Here is a 25,351-nt window from a genome sequence, read left to right as displayed (position 1 = left end):
TATTTTGTGGAATAATGGTACTCTTTTAGTAAAATCTTAAAAGAAAATGCAATATACGAATTCCCAAATTTGTTAATGCTTGAAAAATTAGAAATAAAAGATTTATAGGATTTTAAATATGAATTAATCTATAGGAATTTATTAGGCATCATTTATTAGGCATTATTAACAATTCATTTTGTTGTTCATATCTTATAAATTATTTTTATTTTCTACTTGGATTAATCTCCTCGATATTTATTTTTCTTTTCTCTTATTTATTATGCTTACCTCTTCCGTGGGGTGTAATGAATTATGGGATATTATAATCTGCTTATATCTCTTGTTTACCATAAAGCGGGATTTCAGTAAGAATTATAGCGGCTTCTCAATCTTCCCAATTTGGAAGACCGCAACCTTTTCACCCTTCTTAGAATCTTCCTATACAAATCTGAAGTCATATTTTGAGAATCTTTTCACGTGGAAGTAGCAGTATTAAAAAAGTATCTTTCGACTTGCTTATCTTCGCATCATGGTGTTTGGCCCATTTGTCTTCTTTAATCAATATATCTATCAAAAAGTTTGAAAGTTATGAGAATGTTATCAATATTAATAACAGTCGTGAAATAATGAAGAAGAATTTCGATATAGTGGAAAGCAATTTTAGTAATTATAATTTTAGTAATTATTGCACGTTTAATATTCTGCTATAAGTTTTCGCAATATTTTCCTCTCACACGAGCAATATTTTCCTGTTCCAACTCCAATATATTGGTTCATCAAGTTTTAAGATTACTAAATTATCGACTTTCTATTTTAATCGTTTTCTTTATAAAAAAATTTAAATTTTTATTTCTATCTATCTATATAAAAGATTACAGAGTCATTGTATTTTTTTCTGAAAAAGACTTTTTTGTAATCGCATTTCAATAATAATTGTAATTATTCTAATTTCGTTTCTATTTTAACGTATTTGTTTTAATGTTGTTATTGTTATCTTTTTCATTATATGAATTGTCATATCTCATCTGTTTTACAGTAATATATATTAAGTAATAGATATTTTAATCTTTCTCTTAATCTTTTACATTACTTTTTAATTCAATTTTAATTAAATTAATTTTGTATAAGACAAATTTTTAATTTATAAGAAATATCAAGTCCAAGAAGACAATCATTTATGTATTTCTTAAAATCTGAATGTTATACTCTAAAGTAATCTATTTTTCAACAAATTACATTCATTAGTCTACAGAAGGACAAAATAACATTACGAATAGCTCCTCAGTTTGTTTAATAAAAGATCGCGTATTATCTATTAAAATATCAATTATCGTTGGCGCGATGGGTTCGTGAAAGCCTTAATCGTGATCCCACAAATTTGACGAACGACTACTCCCCTATATCTCGACAAAAAATGGTAAATATTCGTCAAGATTAATTATTCACAGGATGACAAGTGCGGATTCTCGAAGATATATTGAATAAAATGTAGAGAGACGACCTGGATTATTATGTGTATCAAGTATCTGAGATCCGTTACTGTTATTATCGTTGATCAAAGGATATTGGAAAGATATCTATTTAGCAAAAGATATTCGTTTATGTAGCACTTGTATTTAATAGTTTTTTTCGCAAGATAAGCGATGCTTAAAAAAATATAGTATCTTGAAATTGTTACAAATATTTTATGTATCTATTATATATAATCATTAAAAGAGCTTATTTTTCAACTTCTACTTTAAGCGTTTTTGTTTATTGTTATTGTTATTAAATCTAACAAACATTGTTAATTAATTGTTGTTAACATTGTTTATTAAAAAGTATGAAATGTTATTCGTAATTCATTGTTTAATACTTGCTAAAAATTAATGTGAATAAAAATTTAAAAAATGTAATTACAAAATAAAATTATCTTGCCATTAAAAGTTCACTTTTATATCTCCTCAAGGCTTTTAGTTACTTAAATTATTATCTGCACCGTAACAAAATGTGTTTCATTAGGGAAACTCCATGCCGCGCACAACAGCAACGTCACATCCTTTGCGATGCAGCATCTTCCATTTCACCATGATTACATTCACGCGTCATGCCTTAGGCGATTTACAGAAAAAAAAATTTAGAGAAAAAAAAAACGCCATGGTTTTAATACGGTTGGTAATACGGTAGAAATGTGTTGGTAAGGCGGGAAATAAAAGCGAAGATGTTCAACAACGTTGTAAAGTACTGCGCATTTTACTATTGTCTTTACGGCATTGTCTTTATGGTATATTTACGATTTCCGCAATATAGTAGTGCGTGAGAAAACAACTTGATTTTAGACCAATATTCTATCTTATGCATATCGTAAAAAATAATAATTAAAAATAATAATTAAAAATACATAAAAAAAAATAAGAAAAAAATAAATACAAAAGTATTAAAAAACTAGAAAATTATAAAAGCTTGTTGTATACGATTAATTATATTACTTACTTTTGGAAAGGTGATTTTGTTATTTTATTAATGAAAATAATTTATTTGCATCTTAGATATTTTGCTGAAATTTTTTTTCTCATTAATTTTACTTTATCGCTTGGTTATGGTAAGTCCAGTAACACATTTTTTTTTTCTTGCCAAGTATTTATCATGCGGAAACTGTCATTTCTCAAATGTTCACTCTTTCTCTCTCGAGCGTTGCGTTGCATGCATTTACGTTATATTGAATAAAGAAAAAAATAAAATTCTATAGAAGAGAATATAGGATTTCTTTTAAGTAGAATGCACGTTGCAGCATCCGGAACGCGTGATAAATGTAGCTCTCGCTTTCCCTCCTCTCTTTCGAGTATACGAGAATAATACTCTACTTCATTGTTCGTTGCTTTAGTAAGACTTGTTACGGAAAGGTTGTTGCGTGCTTTTTCTGGAGAGCAATCAGTCCAACGTAATGCGGAATCGTACTCTTACATTTCACGTGATAAATAAAACCGTTTTATCTCCCATTTGTAAATTGCATACGATTTTCTGATACGACGCCATTGTGAATTACCATAAAAGTCCAAAAAATATACAACAATTATATAACGAGATTAAATGAAATTAATAAAAACAAAAAACAAGAGAAAAAAAGAAAGAGCTATTAATGTGCTGTTATCGAGAAATAAATTACAGTATAAAAGAATGCGAATATCAATTTCAGTTTAACCATCATTTTAAATAAAAATCTTGATATTTTATAAAAATATGATTTTATTTTAATCTCTAATTAATTAATTTTATTTGTTCTTATTCTTTATTCAAATGTTATTTATTTTTAAATTTACTTTTTATAATAAATTATATTACTATCAATTTTAAACATTTTCGTTTATATTATTTTTTTATATTTTTTAAATACTTTTATTTTTTTTATATTTCTCTATGTTCTTTCTAAATATTTTTTTGCATTTTTTTTCTGCGTTTGTCTATATTTTTTTTTAATATTTTTCTCTGTTTTTTCTTTATATTTTTACTTGTATTTTTCTCTACATTTTTCAATATATTTTTTTCTACTTATGCTTATCTTTATTTTTCACCCACAAAATTGTTCACGGAAATACATATATTTTCTTGACATCTTCCTTTTAAATCTAATTTTTGGTTTAATTTGCCTGAAATAAATGATATATAAAATCAAGATTAACGCAAAATATTTTTTTATAATTACGTGGAATATTTTCTCACCTTCACACGTGAAAAATTTCATGTGTAGAGCAAAGACAAATAGGGGTCGGCTTATGGGAATGCCTTCTCTCCTTCTTAAAGTAACGGGAAAAATATTTTTCTTATTCCTTCATGATTTCCACGTGGAATGCGTACGTGTGTGCGTATTTCGCGACTTGACGACGAGGGTTGGATACAAAGCAAGGGAATAAAGGGACGTCTTTTCGCAGCTGTCAGCACGCCTGTCGACTCAAAACGACACGAGTATCGGGTAGTTACTCTCGCGAAATCGCGTCTCTCGCCTTCTATTTTGCAGACCGTTTCCTCTAACGGGAGCCGTCTGTCAGTTGCTTTATGCACAATTCGTCGTCGTTGATCGCGATTTTACCAGATACAATTGTTATTCCGATCATCTCGACGGAATTTCACCGTGGAATTTGACGTCGGACGACATGAATGCATAACGTGCATCTACAAAGGAAAATATTATAACTGCATATAATAATGAAAAATAGTGAATGTATAATATAACAGTAAAATATTATTATTCATCCTGGTCCGGTAGTACGTGTGCTCTGAATAAACAGAGGAATCGTGCTATTTTATTCCCCTTATCGTTTTTTGGTTATAATATTGGAAAACAATAAAATGTGCATATTTCAGAAATATAATAAATTATTGTCGTTATGATGTTGTTGTTGTTGTTGTTGTTGTTGTTTCTTTGATTAATTTTATTATTAGACACAGCTATTACACGAGAAAATTTATTTTTGTACTTTCTTGTGTAATTTCTGAAGAAAATCAGAGATCAGAAAGTAAATAGGTACATGAATCAAATAACGAAGATATAAATATAAATGTATATAATGAAAAAAAAAATTGAAATGAAATTATAAATGCTTTCTTCTCTTTTTTCCGCCTCTCTTTGTACACAAGTTGAGCTGAAATAAAATTACGTGTTGCAAATAATATGATAGAAAATTATTCCCGGTAGATTTGTTTAGTTTTTTAAAACATCACTGCAGAAAGAAATGAACTTTTCCAGATCACTGCGTTTTTATATTCGTTATTTTTATTCGTTATTCTGTTGTATTTCTACTTACTTTTGCTTATGCTATTTTTATTTATTTATTGACAAAAAAATATTTTATATAATAATAAAAACAAATCGCAAGAGCATCGAGACATAATATTAGAAATTATGTGTAAATTTGTTGTTAAATGCAAAAATAACAATGATTATGATAAAAATAATAATTTCAAGTAATAGAGATTTAATAAAAGATATATGAAAAAAATGTAAAATAATTCTCAATCGTTACAGTTTGTTATCGATCAATCACGCTATTTTCCGCTTTCGGTTAACCGCAAACAATCCCGACTATCGCGACAATGTCACTGTTCTGAATTAATTCATAAATGCGGGAACTCATAAAATATTGACGCGAGAAATGTCACAGGATAGATTGGAGAGCAAATGACAAGGATTAAAGACTGCATCGTCCTGCTTTTCGTAATATAATATCATTTATTTTCTCTCCCTTTTCTTCTCTCTCTCTCTCTCTCTCTCTCTCTCTCTCTCTCTCTCTCTCATTCTCTCTCATTAGCTTTTATCGAATGGAATAAAATTGATTCATGAAATTATACGAAAAGAATAAACATTCCATCATCCTTTAGCTCTTAATTTCGATGGTAATTATCTTTTTAAAAAATATTCAAAAAACTGCATCTTCTGGAAAAGAAATAAAAAAAAATATACATTTTTGTAGAAAAATAAAAAAATATATCAAGCTTGTGTAAGACTATATATAAGATATATTAAATCAATATATACTATATTTGGAGCGATAGATAGTGTAGAATGTTTTAGTGAAGTCAATTCTACCCCGATTCGATTGACTTATAGCCGCTCTCTTTTTCTCACTCTCTCTCGTTCTCATTTCTCGTTCTCGTTCTCGCTATTTACATAGATATCTACATATCAGTCCTTTCATCGCGGTTTCTCACATTCGTACTTAATTCTACTTGCTGCGCGTGTCTGATTTGCCGTTAGACACTTTTTAAACGTCTACGCCGCCCTAATTGTCACTGCAGTGACTCTATATAGAATCTACTATATAGAATCGCCCTTTGAACGCTATGCTTTTTTAGGCCCTGTATACAGCGTTACTTAAGTTAAACCGTTGCTTTTTCAATGAGATGAAATATTCTTCGCGTTACCTTGGGATTGTCGGATTCATATTTGCGCATTTGCACGAACAAACAGTGCTGATTGTTTAAATTCACTGGTCAAAATGTAAGTCAATTTTCTTCATCCTATGGCACATTTGCAAATAGTTCATACCACGAACAAAAAAAGTCTCTGGAAATGTCTTGACCTGATAAATGGAAAATTTTTCGTCTAACATCAATTAACGATTTCTTTGTATTTTCCTTTTGAGATCGCTGTTTGCTATTGTTTAACAAAATTTAAGTTTTGCTATTTATGTTCCAATTTGATAACTTTTTTTTCATAATTAGTTGACGTGTTTTTGTATCGGGATGCAAAAATCGGCTTTTAAGTACATTTTGTCTTTTTTTGTCGTTTTTTTCTGTACATTACGACCAGTCAAAATTTACTTGAACGGAAGCCCGATAAAATGTATTAAAACTTCTGCTTTAATGATAACAATTAATTACGACATGTACATAGAAAAATAATGTGTGCGTCGATGTATTGAGAAAAGAACACGTTAGTTAAATGTTAGAAAAATTAAAACCCGCCACACCTGCCTTGCGTTGAATGTGCGTTGTTGGATTGTGGTTTGCATTTTGCAAGTCGAAAAAATTAGTATCACAATTAGGAACGCCAATTACAAGTATATAAATTAAAAATATATTCTTATTAACTTACTAAAATTGAAATTTGCCTCCAATCGTTAATAATAGTATTATAACGTATTAATTAATTAAAGCAACAAATTAACATTATCTTTATATTTAATTAATAAAATGTATACGTAAAAAATGAATTGTTGATCTCCTGTTAAAAACAATTTTTCATTTTTCAAATTTTCAATTTGCTCTTTTCTTCTTTCTTTTATCTTTCTTTTGCGATTCTGATAATTAGGTTTTCAAGATTACGTACATGGTTTCATGTTCACAGAGCAGAAATGCCATTGTATGACTAAATCAATTAAAAATCGTTCCATATATCCGACGATTCGGAATAAAAGTGTGCTCACGGCAATATTATTGACGTCTCTAATTGCCTCTCTCTGCAACATGATCCTTTTTTTGGGACAGCTCCACAATGACGACGCGCGCAGTTTAGTCCAATATCCGTATATTCAGCCATGTCTAGGGATAATAGCAACCGTTATTACCACAACTGTCTGTAACGAATAGGATTAATCAGCAATTGGAGCTAAATCGAGATGCTACTCGACGATGTTTCGCCAAATCGGTCGAAACAAGATTAGTTTCCACCAGAAATATGCGGAAAATATGCGTTCCAGTATTTCAATAAATTTTTCCAAAACCTTTAAAATAGTAAAACTAATACAAAAAATCAAATTGCAAAAAATATATATTACAAAAATTCATCTTTTAAAGTTCTATTCTTTCTCGTAAAATTATTGAGATTTTCTTAACATGAAAATATATCATTTAAAATGAAGAAGAAGATGATCTGTCTTTTCCAGTAAATCCAGTTCTGTTTCAAAGAACTGCAAAAAGATATTTCTAACAAAGAGCAACGTAAAATCATCTTTTTCATCTATCTTATAATTCGTTCGCGTATTCTTTCACGTACAAATCCGAGCGATTATTTTAATCATTTCTACATTTTCAGACTTTTCTATCTTAAGAATTTTGTAATAGTCTTTCACTTATCGTTCACTATTTTTCTCCGATGATTGCTGAGGTTCTGAACAATCGTCGAACTTTTCTACAAACTCGACGAACGTGTTTATGAGCGAGGAGGCATTCGATGGTGAATTTAACGAGTCTGCGTTAAAATTATTGTAGAGCAATTTTATTTTCGTGTATGGCGAGTTTCATTTAGAGAACATAAAAAAAAAATGATTTGTCAGAAGTACGGCACGGAAAAGTCGTGCCTACCGGAGAATTACACTAATTAGTATCTTTATTCGGACGGTCCGCATAACTGCGCGCGTTAGCGTAATCTCCCTTTCTCTCTGTCTTTCTTTCTCTCATTCTCATTTATTCTCTCATTCATTTATTCTCTCTCTTTTTCTCTCTGGAATAATAATAATCCTCCAGAAGCAAGTAAAGACGATCGATTAACTAGACCAATGCAATACATGATGCAGAAAAGGTATTCCGTACTGCGTTAATACTGCGACATTCGTCGATGTCGATGTCTTATTGGAAATAATATCGCGACAGCGTCAATCTATAATAAAATAAAACAAAAAATAATAAAATTGAAATATATCGAACTAAAGAAGAACCGTCATGAAAATAACAACTTCAGTCAAATGATATTTCAAGTATAGGTGAAAACGCTTTTGTTCTTTATTTTTTTGTTGCTTAGTCCGCTAACTGAAATTGTTATTTCCAATATAATTGACCCCTTTATTATTCATTATACTTTGATTCTATAAACGTCGAGCTTTTTTCCTTTATTTTCATTATTTTATTTCGCATTCTCTCTATTTTTATCATAGAAGAACCATAGTATGTTGTAAGATACTACAGCTTTCAATTATTGAAAGTATACAGAGTTACATCAATATTTGTTGCTGTAATTATTATGAGCAATATGTTTCAGTGATTTTCCACTGACAAACAGAGTACGCTAACAAAATACGGAATACCTCTACAGGGATATACTAGGATGACATAAGTAACCTTTCTTTCACTTAAATATATACCTTAAATATATACCTTTATTTCTCTAAAGAATAAACACGTGCGGATAGAATGAAATATCGTGCAAAAGTTGCAATAAAATTGCAACAAAATTTAGCAGCGTCCCTTTCTTCTCGCTCAAACGAGAATTCTATCGTCTTATTATTCGAAGAAATAAAAATATATATTTACACGACGAATTGACCATTTAATTATGTCACCCTACGGTATTTATCCTTCAGTTCAAATATTTCTATTTTGTACACGCAAGCGACAACACGTAAAACACACAAAACTCGACGCCGATACATTTTATATTTATTATACTTACAAAAACAACGAGCCGCTCATGCTTTCGTTATTATATATTTACAGTCCGCCCCCGCCTAGTTATTGCTATATGGTACATTTATACAGGCAAAATGGCGCGCGCGATGAACGTCTCCCTATCCCGCGTGCCGATCCATCGCGGCGTTATTGTTTCGTGATTACGATAATGTTACATACGACCTGGCCACGTTAATAAGTGTCTCGTGTTGTATATATCATACAGCGTTGCATGTGCCGGCGCGCTAATAATTACATCTAATTAGCGCTAGCCGGCCGTATCTCGACGTATGTACAGATTAACAAACTTCTCTTTCATCCTCTCTTTCGTGCCTTGCACACATACATTCGCATTCCGTGTAACTTTCGGCGTCGCTCTCTTTGCGCGAGTGTTGACGGTTAGCAACTTTTGCAAATAACCCGCTTTCATATATTAATTAATTATTTTTATCTCCGATGAAGAAAATTACCATGTGTATTCTGGAAACTGCCGTGCAAACGATCTTTTGCTTTTACTCTTTTGCAAGCGTTTCGTAAAACTTGTAACTTGCCGCTGTAAATTTTTCTAAGAATTTTTTGCCTGTAATTACAACCTGTGATTATACTCGTGGTGGATTTCTTCTGTTCTTTCGTCGACGCCGAAAGTAGATTCCAGATTTCAGCCTCGCAATCGTCACGCAAATCGAAAAGCATATCGATGATAATCGGTCGGTAATAGCGTCGATTATATTCGCTAATAACCGGCTTTTAATGGCTCCGGCTCTTGGAGAGCATTAATTTCGATCTCGATCTCTTTCGAAAGCGTTTGTCGCGCGCCTCCCGAGGCGACATGATAGCGTGGATTACATATTACCGGATGTATTTCGGGATGCGATTATGTGGAAGGCAATTACGCGCCGCCGATCGTCGCTCTATCGAACGATGACTGTGATGATATTTGATAGGAACTTATTGTTTAAAGACGCTTATTCGCGATTAATCCCCTTAAATTTATATGAATTTTTGCTTTATCTTAATATTGGCAACTTTTCAAATAACATACTTATATAATCAATATTTTTTTTAATAAATCGAGAACGTAAAAGTCTCACTATGAAAAAGTTAAAAAAAGCCTTAAAATTTTTGCACAAATAAAAAAAAAAGAACAATAGTTAGATATGCCTTATGTTGCAAAATCCTAATTTTATACTTTTATATATATTTCATTTCTTGTTTAAAATAAACTTATTTACAATTAACAATATGTGTATATAGCACATTTTATTATAACAGAAATTATTGTACATCATGATTGGATAAAAAAAAGTGCGGAGCAGGCTACACATTGCTTAATGACTAACAATCAATATCGCATGTGCTTCGCACTGAATTGCGACGAACGAAAGAGCTGATGACATACGAAACAATACGTCGAATAAAGGTTAATTGCGAATAGCGTCGATTGGCATCCAAAAGTCGCTGAATTAAAGCGGTTGGATTTCATTTTGGCTGGAAATTCGATGAGAAAAAAGGGGAACTCGCCTTTCGGAGGCGGATTTTTCGGAGTTATTCTTCGTCTCGCACACTAGACAAATTGCGAGGGTGCCTTCCAACAGCCGGCGCAGCAGGGCAAGGCGCTCTTCAGCGTGTCTTTGAAGGCATCGCGGAAGTCACGATTGAAGTACGCGTAGATGAGCGGATTCAGGGCGCTGTTGAAGTAACCTATCCAGAAGAGCACCGATACCACCGTGTCCGGACAATAGCAGGCCTCGCCACACAGCGACGTTATCAGGTACCTGGAAAATGATAAATAAAAACAAAAAAAAAACCACTTTTTTATATTTAAAGAAATTGCCTAACTAACGGAATTTCCGATTTGTCGATCTTCATTTGTAAAAGTTAAATTTAAAATGTTGTATGTTTGTATGTTAAAGAACTGGAACATAACGCCAAATTATTAATTAAAAAGATACGGATGGAAATTTTTCTTGTAAATATATAAAATATAGAAGATATATATCTGATATATATATATATCTTTTTCATTGATCCGTTATGTCAGATTCGTGTTCTTATCTAGAGACACACAATAAATAACACAATAACGTAAATCGTTAAAGACAATCTTCTCACGAAGGGGAAAGCGTTTTGGGAAATGGTAACATTAATAATCGAGATCGAGATTCAAACGGTAAGAGAAGTTGTAAATCTGTAGAGAAAAGGTCAAAAGCATAGATTGGTCAAATACTAAGCGCCATAATTTCCGATAAGGGTATCTCAGTGTGGCGTCAGCCACGTATCCTAAAAGTGTGAATACGGATAAGAGCGTCCAGAAATTTATGGGATTTGTTTTACGCCAAAACTACATTGGAGAAAATGAATTTTCTTTGCGTGCGCTTTCTTGCATTTTCTTGTAAGCATCTGCGCCGCGTATTTTGCATATAGATGCATCTGCTGCATTATGCGCAGATTTTAAATCGATATTTCGATATTGCTTTTCATATGTGAGCAAAAATCGTGAGCGAAAATAAAACTCCTATCTTGAATTCAGCACGCGCAACGCCCATAATTTCACAACGAAATTTGGACGTTCGTATGAATTAGAAATATATTACTTTTGTAAAAGTATAGCATAAATTTGGAGAATTTTGTTTAATGAAGTAAATGTCTAAATGTACTAAATTTGTTAAAATGAAACTATTGTAATTGTTTTATTTTCTGAATAATTCTCAGAATTATCACGTCAGTCACCGATTCAAACTAAAAAAATTGTGCTTTTATTTCGATATTATTATTTCCGATTTATTCAAAAAATCGAATTAATAAATTATAGAACTATTAAATTACTTTGAATTTATATATTTTATTGCGAATATTTTTTACGCGAAAGAGAGAGAAGGAGGGGAGAAGAGAGATTTCCCCTAAGGAAAAATTTATTATATATTCATTGGGAAATTCACATGCCTAAAAGATTGCCTGATTAGTTTGGCATAATGTATTGTGTATAAATCGAAATAACGGCAAAAAACATAATGCGACCGTATTTTCAACCACATGATCATTATTAATGTACGAAGCATCGATCGTGATACCGATATAGCGCGATATTACGCGAAACGGAGATCGACGTAGATTTGTGGTCACAGCTATTTCCGTTTGACGAAAATTATAAAGCCACCGATATCAATCAAACAAATTGGACTTTGAAAACGCAGTTGATCTCTTCTTCGTGTACAACTACATATATCAGCTCTTATGGATTTGCTCCTGCCATATTGTTTTCCAGTACATCTCTATTGTTATTTTTCCGTCGTGAAACGTATTTTTGCCTCGTGAAACATACGTCGCGCGAAGAAAGAGAAATATCGAATTCTCGATGAAATAGAGATAAAAAAATATTCACGGGTTAACGAGATGCTACACGTAGAAATTTAAATAATCATAAATATTAAAAGAGGAATTAAAGAGACTTGTCGATGTATTCGAACATTTTTTTCAGAAAACATAAAATTATTCACGTGTTAAGAGAGAGCCGATCGCCCAAAAGTCGATAACGTGATTCGGAAAATGGCCGAAACTACGAAACTAACGCGAGCTTTTAGGTCAGCAGAGTGATGCGCTTTGTGCATTTACATGAATAAAAACCGAGTTGCAAAATCGAGGTGTTCCATTGCGCGTTCATATATCTGCATTGCTTCGCTCTATTTCCATAGAGAGCTCATTTTCCGGCTGAACTTCACTCATGCGTACTTATCCATCGTCATCGTTCGCTATTTAACGAAATTTTCATGAATTCTATCGCCAGACCATAATATTACGTATTCAACGAGAATCAATTTACTACATTAAGACAATAAAATAAAATGGTATTACGTGAGCTTCATATACAATTGTATAAGAGGAGAGAAAAGAGAGAATATAGAGTTAATTCTAATTTTCCAGTACCTTAAAATATAATTTTAGGATTATCTGATTATCTACAAAGTAATTTCTAAATTTTCTCAATCTTATGAAAAGTTTTAATAGTAATTCTCAAAAGCTAGTTTATGAACCATAAATTTTCCATAAATATTTAAAATATCCTTGCATTTCTATTTAAAACCAATATAATCTTTATTATTTTTATTTATATTCTGAAATATCGTTTTATTGCGAAACCTTCTCCTTTGGAGATAAACTCATTTAAGTGATAAGTGACCACGTCATGCATAATCACAACATGATTAAAGAGATTGCATCCCAAGATAAACAAATTTCCGACACACCTATCGATCTCCTCGCACATCGTTCGTTACATTTTGCGCCTGTATTTTACACTCTTCGTTTTAAATTTTGAATTAAAAACATTCCGAAATATGATTCTTTTTGTCTTTCGAGTACTCTTTAAGAGAGATCTTCGTATTCCGCTATGGTCGCGGCGTTTAGTCAAGCAAATAGTCAAACTGCGAGCATGCTTGAGGGGAGAGTAGGGTAAGCCCTCAGCAAACTCCATAGAGATGCACTTTCCGAGCTTGCATTAATAAAACATGGAACGGACGAGACTGTCTCTTCCTCTGCTAACTTTAGACATTCGGCATCAGCAAAGTTCTCCCTTTTTCCCTCTTTCTCTCCTTCTTTCTTGACGACGCAATTCGATATATAAATTCCAAGATTTCTACAAAACAAAATCACTAAGTGAATTTTCATTAAAATTATTTTGCCCTTGCGCTCACCTCGTTTTGTTTCTTTTAAAAAAGAATTTGTGAATCTATAAAAATAGTAAATCTTTCTTATTTCACACTATTAGAGCTCCATTTATTTAGTATATATGCGATTGAAAAGTTAATTGTAATATGTTAATGAAACTAAATAAATTTTCGATATAAATTTATTATTTATTTTGCACTGACGAAAACTAGCGTAGATGTTTAGATTTACTACTAATTTCATATTAGAAAACTAAAAAGCAAATATTTTTAATTTAGCATTTTTAATTTAGAAACATTTACATTTAATTAGTTTCAATTTGTTTTTTAGATTAAAGATCTAAATTAGCGATTTACATCTCTCTCTCCCTCTCTCTCTCTCTCTCTCTCTCTCTCTCTCTCTCTCACGTATTGATTTTTAGTTTTCGTTTATTTTTCGTGGAAAAACTTTTTAATTGCACTCACTAAAACTTTAAAATCACTCGAAAGTATCTTGAACAATTATTTCTCGATGAATTTATTAAAGAATCCTCTCTGTAAAGAAATCCATTGAATTTTTGCACAATTGATGCTTACCAGAGAAAGAATGGTAACCAACAGAGAAGGAACGCCCCCATAATTATACCAAGTGTTCTCGCAGCTTTGTGCTCGGCCCGCCAACTTTTCGTTTGCTGTCGTATCGAAGTGCCTGAAACACAAACGTAACCAAATTATGTCGTAATGATTTGTAGATTTTAAATATTCTAATTTTAATCAAATACAGCTCTCAATAAATCTCAATTAGTCTGATATAAAATAAAACTTTTAACGAAATATCGTAGCCTCTTATGTAATAATTATTTGTAATTATATATTAAATATTCCTGTCGTATAACGCAGATTTATCGGCGGAGTGTGAAGCATGAGTATTAACGTATTACGTTTCCATTGCACGCGTTGAATTGGTAAATTTTAATTCAAATCCGACGAGAGTAACGCTGTTTATATAATTACCTCTACAAAATGTAAGCTAAATCCACCGATATGCCATTCCAATAATAATAACAATATAATAATGATGATTCTTCTGGTGTGATATCCAATTTTATATTTTTCTATAGAAGTCTATATATATTATCGCGTTAATGAGATTCTCTCTCTCTCTCTCTCTCTCTCTCTCTCTCTCTCTCTCTCTTTCTCTGTCCTCTGTTACATACATAACTCTCAACCTTTAATTAGACGCATGAGTTTGTACAATCTCATACATTCTGCAATTTAGCGAAGTTAAATTAATTGTTGATTACTCGAAATTATACGGAAGTTTATATTAAATTATTAATTTCTATAATTAATTCCTCTTTATTCACAATTAGTTTCTTTTCCATTTTTTTCTCCCCTTACTTAATTTTTAATTTAATGATTATAATCTCGTGAATTTAAATTTATATATCATAAATTTATAAATCAAAAAGAAAAAAAGAATAATTTTAATCATTGTATTTCATGGCTTAAATCGTTATATTTTATAGGATTATTTAATTTTCGAAACATATACTTTAATGTACATTTTTGTGATTTTTGTAATGACTGAATTTTTAAATCGTATAAATTTAAAATACTAATTATCAAATATTAACGTAATAATAATATAAATATAAATAAATTATTATAAGTATTAATAATATAACAATTGTAATTGTTTATCACATTATATATGATATTAATAACATACGCACAATTTATTAAACATAATGTTAGAAATACTGCGGGGGAGAAGAAACAATCATCTCTTAATTCTTTTGAAATAAATTCTGTGTATGAAATCATAAAATAATTTTATTTAATTATGTTAGATAGTTAAGAAGTTTTTTGGAGAATAAAATTCTTTTTTTTTTTTAGAATCTGATAGAGTAAGTCCGATTTAGTGCATGGATGAAAGAGTAAAATGATTTTAAAATTATCAAATAATTTGCTTTGAATTATTTTAATCGTTTCACATCGTTTATTCCGCATTTACAAAGTCATTATAATAAATTTAAACATATAATACGAGTTAAATACAAGTATTGAGATTCGCGATAAAAATTTAGGTCGTAAAGCGTTAATCATCAAGTTCAATGAGATGAGATTTAATAAAAAGTGTCTCTCCCTCCCTCGTTCTCTCTCGCACTCTCTTTATCTATCTCTCATATTATCGCATTTTTTTGTCGAGTTTCTCCCGAGAGTTTTCCTACAAAAGCCATTAAAAGCTGGCCTACCCAATTCTGATATAATTACCTTGCACAACGTGCCATCGAGCGTTGTTATCGTAGCGCGCAACTACGATAATCGCACTACGAGCGAATATCATCATACACGGAAATTTTTCCACAAGCTATTAACACGCACTCGCCATTTAATCTCGTCAGTCAGTATTCCGCGAGAAAGTTCCTTTCGACGTGAAAAAGTTTTCCAAGAGAAGATAATAATTTTTAAACACGGAAAATGATAGTTGTAAAACGCACATGCATTTATTATTTAAATTAATCTTTAGTATGTTATATTTATATATATATATATATATATATATATATATACTTTAGTATGTTATATATATATATATATATATATATACATATATTTATTTATTATAATTTGACATAAGCCATTTTTGCAAAATAATAATTATAAATGCATAAAATTTAAGTATTGTGTACATTTATATATTTCTTAACACTCCTTGCTTTCATTTATATGTAGTTTCATTTTTGCTAGATGTAATTGGAACATAATTACGTCAAAAGAATTCTTTTTTTAAATCGAGCTTTCGATTATTCAATGATGAAGGCGCACAAAAGCGTTTTGTCAGTTTGCAGTTAGAAATCCTAAACTCTAAGTACTTTTCCGAATGTGCAACGAGACTTCGGAAACCGCAGACTTAGCGAAATTTACTCGGGCGGGATTATGTCAAGGGGAAAGGGGTAGTTGTTGTTTAGATAATACGAGAATGGAAGGAAGGGTGTCCGTCCGGACAGAAGGGTTGAAGGGTTCGCGTGCTCGAGCGTACTAAGGCAGATTTAGGTTGGTTGGTCGATGCTCAGCGCTTTCGTGCAATCAATGCGTTCGTCTATCAAGATATAAGAAGCGTCTGTACATACAGGGTGGTTTTGGTGAGAAAGTGCTTTGCCACTGGATTTTAGAGACAATTCTCAATAACAAGTGTTACGATCAATTTGATAGGGTTTGAATATGAAATTATATTAGCAAAAAGAAAATCGGATTCTATCGGATGTTTTTAGATCATGAATTTTTTTATACATAAAATATTGATATGTTTTATAAATTAATATATGTTGAAAAATTAAAATTATTTTAAGATTTTGTATAACATGTCTTTTTAATAATATATACAGATCCAAATTTTCTATTAAAAGAACGTATTCCATGCAATCCATGCAGCGTATATCCATATAGCAATTTTTATACATACGCTACGTGAATTAATATCTGCCAGAATTAATATGTTCCTTTACTAGAAAATTTAGATTTATATAACATGTGTTTAAACGTAAATTTGTTTAAGCTCCATAATTTTATAAAATTACTTATCTCGTCTTATATTTTGTATTTTATTATTTACTCTACGTAATTACTCGACGTAAAAATTTGTAAAAGTATATAAGTATCTTTTCCTAATTATTGAATATTGAAACAAATTTTAAGTAAAAAATATGGAAATTTCATTTTAAAAACCGTGAAATGTAATTTTTTTTTGAAATTATTAATTTATGCAACGTGTTTTATAAGTAATTGTAGTGCATTTGTAGTAGGTAGATCTAATTAAACTGCGCTGAAAAATTCTCTACCATTGCCGTTTTGCGATTTTCGCAATAATTAACGAGAATTAATGACTAAGATCACCGAATCCGTCTAGCCCACTAGCGCGAATGCAAGCGCGCGGCGAAATACATCCCTCCAACGTTATGCGCACTTGAGATTGTTAGGAGCGTGGCGAGATATTTGGAGGTGTGCACTATGAGTTCCATCATTTGTATAGATCATATCTCCAAACATCTCTCTGCGCTCCTGATGTAACCGCGAATGCTTGTAATGTTGGATGATCATATTTCGCGCCGCGCTTGCATTTGGGCCGCATTCATTCAGCAATTTTTATTAATAACTCATTACTATCGATTAATAATTCATTACTAAATGCGAAAATCGCAAAATGGTAGAGAACTTTTCTGCTCAGTTTAACACACTCTATTAATACAAATAACGTACCATTAATTATGAGATATGCAATTAATTATGAGTCATTCTATATATATATATATATATTACAAAATAAAATATATATTATTAATATATGCATATGTGCATGTGTATGTATATATACATTTACACACATTTACTAATTATATATTTGCATTTCCATTTACCTTGTACATATGCACGCGCGCGAGACAGTCGGGAAAGCAAGACAATCGCGACCCTATTTTGCATCGCGTAATCTTGCAAGCTAAAGCTGTGTCTTAATATGGCGCTCGTTACCTGATGTCTCCGGGGAAATATCTTTAACGCTTTTGTAGCCCAATTTTCTTTTCCATCTTTTTAAAGCGGATGGGTAATGACAGTAGACATATCAGCACAATAATACGGTATTACAATTTTTTCAGCTAATAAGAACTTCATTTTCCTAAAAGAGAAATAAAACATTGTATAAAAAATTTATAAATATAAGGGAAAACAGTATTCTTTTTATATCTGTACATGTAATGCGTAAAATTTGATAGTCTTTTGATAATAGTCTTTGATAATAGCTTATATAAAATTTGCAGAAATCTTATCATTTATTTTTTATTTGTATATTTATACTCAATATATATATATTGTGTATCTCAATTCTTGTAATAAATAATATTCTTGAATATTTAAATTAAACCAATAATGAAATGTACAATTAAAAGTTTTGCACGTTATAAGCAGAATATTTTAAAAATAATTTCTTAATTTATTAAATTATAATAATTTTGCAAATTTTGAAGAACAATAAAAATTAGTATTAATGTCCTTTAAATATATTAACTAAAATATATGCCATTTTTATGTGTGGTAATTCTCAAAAGTTATATAAAAATATTACTTATAAAAATATTTAAAATATTTTTATTATAAAGTTTCATTTTCAAGTATAATTGTATTTTAACTCTTCTCTCTCTCTCTCTCTCTCTCTCTCTCTCATTTACTCTCTGCACATTATGCTGTGTATATTCTATGCTAAGTGCAGTTATGCCACAAATGACACGATAACGAACGGATAACATGATTCAATTAAAGCATAATCAATAGCGGATAAGAAAATTGATCCGCTCCAATTACATTCTTTGACACAATATCCTGTTAAATATCGCGTTTTTCCACACGAACTCCGGGCATTCCGAGCTTGTGTATAATCACATAATGACAGACTTATGTAATTATGGTAACAGTATTCCACTGTCCACTGTGGGAATTGTCCGGTGAAATTTTGCCGGCAGCAAAGAGATGTTCTTGCTGGACCTTACGGCGACCCTCTGTCCATCGCTCTATTTTCGTCCACAATGTGCGGCTCTTCTCGGCTTTGGGAATTACATCGGTTTCATTTCTCACTGACTGATAGACAGACAAGCGAATAGACCGGTTGTTAAAGGTATAATAGAGTGTCTCAAACTGGCAAATGAATCGTCCAGACTCTTAGAATGGATTTTTCTTAAATAAAAAATCAAGAAATTCTATAAAAATATAAAATCAAAACAAAAAATGGAGAAATTCTATAAAGATATTATGTAATAGGAAAAATTTTTTTGCATGTACTTTTATGAGTTTGTCAATTTGTACCTATATCAATATTTAGTTTAATTATACTTATATCAATTACAATAAAAGTACTTTTGATAAATTCTGCGATTGTGGCTATCATTTATTTTAAATAAATGACAACTTATGTTACTATTGTCGAGTTTTTCATTATACAGATCGGTGAGCAAACGGCATCGCGAATTTGACACGTCATCCCCATGTCGAGGTTGAACCCTCGAGATAGCGAATAGAAGATTTTGTTCAAACATCGGATAAAATAACGGATGAAATACACTTATAAAAGAGAATTTTAATGCTATCAATTTATAATTTTCTGCCAAATTTTAATTTCCTTGTGATCTTTTTTACGGCGTAATTTCTCTTTCTAGTATTAAAATCATTAATTGCAAAATACAATTATTTTTAAATAAAAAAATTTTTATTTAAAATAAAAGGTATTTGAATAATTTTTTAAATTCATTTAGTTAATAAAATTACTATTATAATATAAAAAAAACTCAGATTTTCAAATTCAAGCTGAATTACAAGACATGTGTTAAAAAAAAAAAAAAGAAAATTTGTTCTAGTATTTCTTCATACAAAAAGACTGCTACTCGATTATCTCTGATAATTCCATTTCGCTTTACTGCAACATATAATTCTGTCGTCCGCAACTAACTGAAACAAATCGTTTCTTCTTTCCAGTCGCGTCTATTATTAGGAACGTGATTCGCGAAGAGATGAGATTGATACAGATGTTGCATATCGAGCATACAGTCGTTGCCGTTACAGAGACACCCGACACACGATATAGATCTCGATGGAATGTTTCGACGGAACCGTGCGCATTATTCTCTCTCCCAACAGCCAGACATTATTGTGCTCTGTGGAAAAGACGGTTCTACTGGAGAGAAAAATAGCTGTGGAAAATGTCGTGAGCCAAATTCACTTCTAAATATTTTCGACTTTTAAAAACCATATGAGAATCCAATTTTATTTCAAAATTCTATACGATTTTATTTTTTGTCAATAAAATTATACATATAACGTGGAAAATTATTGCCATTCCTATTTTTAACTTTCAGAAAGAAGAACAATTTTCTCTGAATTATATGTATTCTCTCTGTTATATTGCTCTATTGTGTAAGAATTCAATTTTATTTGAAAATTCTACACGATTTTATTTCGTGTCAATAAAATTATACATATAACGTGGAAAATTATTGCAATTCCTATTTTTAACTTTCAGAAAGAAGAACAATTTTCTCTGAATTATATGTATTCTCTCTATTATATTGCTCTATTGTGTAAGAATTCAATTTTATTTGAAAATTCTACACGATTTTATTTCGTGTCAATAAAATTATACATATAACGTGGAAAATTATTGCAATTCCTATTTTTAACTTTCAGAAAGAAGAACAATTTTCTCTGAATTATATGTATTCTCTCTGTTATATTGCTCTATTGTGTAAGAATTCAATTTTATTTGAAAATTCTACACGATTTTATTTCGTGTCAATAAAATTATACATATAACGTGGAAAATTATTGCAATTCCTATTTTTAACTTTCAGAAAGAAGAACAATTTTCTCTGAATTATATGTATTCTCTCTGTTATATTGCTCTATTGTGTAAGAATTCAATTTTATTTGAAAATTCTACACGATTTTATTTCGTGTCAATAAAATTATACATATAACGTGGAAAATTATTGCAATTCCTATTTTTAACTTTCAGAAAGAAGAACAATTTTCTCTGAATTATATGTATTCTCTCTGTTATATTGCTCTATTGTGTAAGAATTCAATTTTATTTGAAAATTCTACACAATTTTGTCCTGTCAATAAAAATATATATAATGTGGAAAAGTGTTGCAATTTCTATTTTTAACTTTCAGGAAGAAAAACAACTTTTTCGAAATTATATGTATTCTATCTATTATATTACTATTGTATAAGAATCCAATTTTATTTGAAAATTCTACGCGATATTATACTGTCAATAAAAATACATATAACATGGAAAATTGTTGCAATTTTTATTTTTAACTTTTAGAAAGAAAAACAACTTTTTGTTAATTACATGTATATTCTCTATTATATAAATTATATTACTGTTACATAAATTTTACTATTACCCTCTTTCCTTTTTTTCTCTAGTTATCTAGTATTAGTGCATGCACATTTCTGTGCGTGTTACAATACTATTTAGTTCTAACCGCTTACGATAGCTCTAATAGCAAGACATGATAATGCTCTTCGGAGAGGAATGAAGTTTAACGCGTGCTCAATCGAACCCGCGTCGAGATTTGACCCCGTGATATCGTTCAGGGGGTTAATAGGCGTGCAACGTGCAATGTAGCTGAAATGCACCATCCTCGGAAATCGGCCTACGCCTTCATTCCATCTAACCGCTTTAATGGTGCATCCTCGACGCAGTTGTACGTGTATATACACGTAGATCACGTCACGTCAACGCATGCGGGAATGATATGTACTTAGCTAAATGTCGACGTCTCTGAAAGGCCTTTCGCAAAATTAGGTCGCGAGGTAGACGAGGAGGCAGGCGTTACACGGGCCTACGGTTACAAATCAGGTCATCGTTCTATGTATTCAGTTTAGTTTCGATTGGGCGATTTCGAGGTGATTTATAAAGAGGTAAAAGCTATTAGAGAGTGAAAATAATTCAAGAGCAAGAGCTTGAGAATTAAATCCGTAACTGTTAATTTAAGAATGCGATGGCTGAGGAATATCAACTACGTTGTCTGTTGCATATGCAATCAGGTATTTGCGACTGATAGATGTATACGTTATTGCATATGTTATGAAAGAGTCGCGAGAAATCCGTGTCGTGAAAGACGAATGAAAATAAATAATAAATAATTAGAATCATAAATCAACATCTATCCAACTCCTAAATGCGATGTAACAGACCAGCAACCGAAAAAAGAGCCATAAATCATTTATGATACATAGCATTCTTCTTGGCACTTTCTGAATTATTCCTTAATGTAGTTTTTGCAAGAAGAATTCTACAAAGAGAAAAAGAAAGATTTCTAAAGAACATTCTTTTCATAAAATGTTTGCTAATGTTAGAAATATTTCTATATTATACTAATAACTTGATGAAAATATGTATGATAAGGTGTTAATTAATAAAGAATAAAGAAGAATTTCTAATAAAAATAAATCTGTCTGTAGTAACAATGGAATCTCTTGATAAATTAAATCTGTACTGTATTAATAATAATAAAAACTATAAAAATGTATTTGGCAAATTAAGAAATAAATTTGTGGAAAATATAAGACGTAGATTTATTATTTTAATAACAATTATATAAATTGGCAGTCTTCGATAAAAAGGCAATTTTTGCCGTGTTGTTCTAGACTCCTCCCATAAAATTGAAGTTCACGTAGACACAATCACGTTAAGCTGTCGATACTTCACGGTCGATTCGCCTGCCAATAAGCTTTTCATTTAGCCACCACGCTTTTATCATCGATAGACACACATTATGGCGTGGCTTCGCACGGGTCGTAAAATAGAAAATGGAAAAAACCGGAACTCTTCTCATGAACGTTCAAAATGATGAATCGTACAAAGTGGGAGCTGATCCAGCGCTGTTCATTTCGCGAAACGAGAACTGTAATCCGGCAAAGTCACCCGATATATTATCCCGTACGACAATTCTCCGGGATAAAAAAAGCATCTAATTTCCAAGCTAAGCTCGGAGCGTGTTCCTTTATATTTTTTTTTTTAGAAATTAATCAGAATTATATATTATATATTTATATGTTAATTAGAAATGCGGACAGTTAAATATTGCAGAATTACTTAATTTTCTAAATTAAAAGTATTTTATATAATACTTCTAAATATTTTTTTATTTGCAGAAATATGCGTTGACGTAGGATACGTTTCTACTGAAATCTATTTTTGGATATTGTGGGGCAATCCACAATTTTTTATCATTAAATAAAAATATAAGTTCATAGAGATTGATATACAGTATGTTCGTAAAAATGGATCGCTTCTGTCACTGTGATATTGATCGATTCTCTTTCGTAGTTTTTTATGCTACAACTATCGAGATCATTGATGAATCGGGTGACCAGCAAAAAGGTGGACCCTTCATTGATAGGAAGATGCGTAATTTCATTGCGGAGGTTGAATACGACCTCCTATCTAACTTACAAAACGTCATTTTCCAGGTCTTACAAGTTATAAGAAGTTGATCAAGATTTATCTGACTTATTCTATCAAAATATTTCAAAAAGCCACTGCAAATATTCGCTTCTTACTGCAAGTTCGAGACTCAAAGTCGATTTTGTCATGACATTTACGTCGAGGCAAATTTATATATTTTTATAAAATATAGCATAATTTTTTATTAGGTTATTCTTGTTTTATGAACCGCTAATATTTAATTTTTCTTTTATAATTCCAGTAGTTTTAACATTACAACATCCCATTCTCTCATATCTCATATTTTATATCAATATGCGATATATTTTGCAACAATTAATAATCGCAAAAAGTTTTAATTAAGCGACAAAGGGGAAAAAAGCGGAAGTTGATTCTTCTTGAATAAAAATATCAAGAGTTTGTAATTCCAGTTATGGATTAATTAATGGATCGGATTTACTTCTATCCTTTAAATTTACATAATCGTTCTCGAAGAGTTCGATCCTGTGAATAAATCGAGATGACTAAACTAGAAGAAACGGCGGCATTGCGAAAAGGGCAGACTCGATTTCTCGACCCAGCAGCAGGTTGAGGTAGGTCAGTGAACGCGACTGCAGCAGCCAGCCAGTCAGCCAGCTCCAACGGGAACACCCTCCCGTCCGGGGTAGCACCCTCTCGCCCGCAACTTGTTCGCTCAATATCTGGTGAATGCGTTGCGAGGGCGAGAGGAAAACGAACGGAAGAGAGAGAGAGAGAGAGAGAGAGAGAGAGAGAGAGAGAGAGAGAGGGAGGGAGGGAGGGAGCGAGGGAAGGGCAAGGGGGTGAATAGGTGAGCAAAGAGAAGAGGGAGATGGTTCTTATACTGTAGTCACAAAGAATCGCAGGAAGATCCCTTGCATTCCTATATATCTGTTTATATGTCTCTTTGATATTAATTATTTAATGATCTCTCTGATTATCACGAGAGAATATAAACGCGTTGGTAAATCCAACGTGAATGAAAATTCTTTGCATCATGATTACGGTCCTTAATGAGATTTCGTAATTTCGAATTCGTCGACCTCCGAGGGCTTTAAAAACTATCACCGACGCTTCTATTCGCATGAAACTTCGTTTTCAACGAACTTTTAATGGGGTTGGTATCGAGAATGCCTAAAGTTGAATGTTAAAAGTGGCGAAACGAGATAAAGTTTGATCGAATTTGTAATTTTTAACATAATACACTTTTGTGACTAAACTTCAGATTGAAATTGTAAGAACAGAAAGACAGAAAGAGGGAGAAGAGAAATTGAACAATATTAATTCATTTTTATAAAATATTTCCCTCTTACTAAGTTAAAAAGATTAATAAATATTTATATAACAATACTAAAAATAACAATACTCTTCGTAAATTAAATCTGTTAAATAATTAAACGAAAATACTTAAATTTTTTTCGGAAATCGAACATAATAAAGTAAAACTACATTTAACGAATATTTTATTATAAATATTCGTTACTTAAAATTATTCAATAAAAGTTCACAAGTCTTTATTTCGGGCTTAATATGTCGTTTATACACGATATGCAATATTCTAATCAAAACGCAATACGCAATAGATCTATAGATCGTAACGTGATTGTGAATCATCTCGATTTGTGGCTTGAAACAATGTCTACTGTGATTCGCATTCACGGTGCGTACACGCATTATATCTACGTATAAATTAATTGCAATTTGCCGTAACCGGATTGTCTGTAAGCTGGCAGTTGTACGGTCACGATATTCCCTCACAGAAGATTTCTCAATCAGTAATCGATACGTTTCCGTATCTTACTTGCAGAATATTCTTTTAGGGAGAGGCATGAAGTATCGA

General features: G+C 31.2%; 1 protein-coding gene across 13 annotated transcripts in view; it reads right to left on the bottom strand.

Moving 5' to 3' along the window:
• Positions 1-5,168: 5,168 nt before the first annotated feature.
• The window catches only part of LOC105423034 (octopamine receptor beta-1R), an 89,213-nt gene continuing 69,030 nt past the window's right edge, over positions 5,169-25,351 (bottom strand). For 11 of the 13 annotated variants that reach the window (XM_089074181.1, XM_089074182.1, XM_011632669.3 and 8 more), the window contains 2 exons: positions 14,082-14,193; positions 5,169-10,616 (listed from right to left, as the gene is read on the bottom strand). In XM_089074181.1, coding sequence (XP_088930307.1) covers positions 10,406-10,616; positions 14,082-14,193 — 323 coding nt within the window. In that variant the 3' untranslated portion in view covers positions 5,169-10,405. The other 2 variants (XM_089074193.1, XM_089074192.1) reach the window with 2 other exon arrangements.

This window comes from Pogonomyrmex barbatus, unplaced genomic scaffold, assembly GCF_055798465.1.
Source record: "Pogonomyrmex barbatus isolate J1 unplaced genomic scaffold, ASM5579846v1 scaffold16, whole genome shotgun sequence".
NCBI lineage: Eukaryota > Metazoa > Arthropoda > Insecta > Hymenoptera > Formicidae > Pogonomyrmex > Pogonomyrmex barbatus.
The sequence above is the reverse complement of the archived record's forward strand: the minus strand, read 5'-3'. Positions and strand labels throughout refer to the sequence as shown.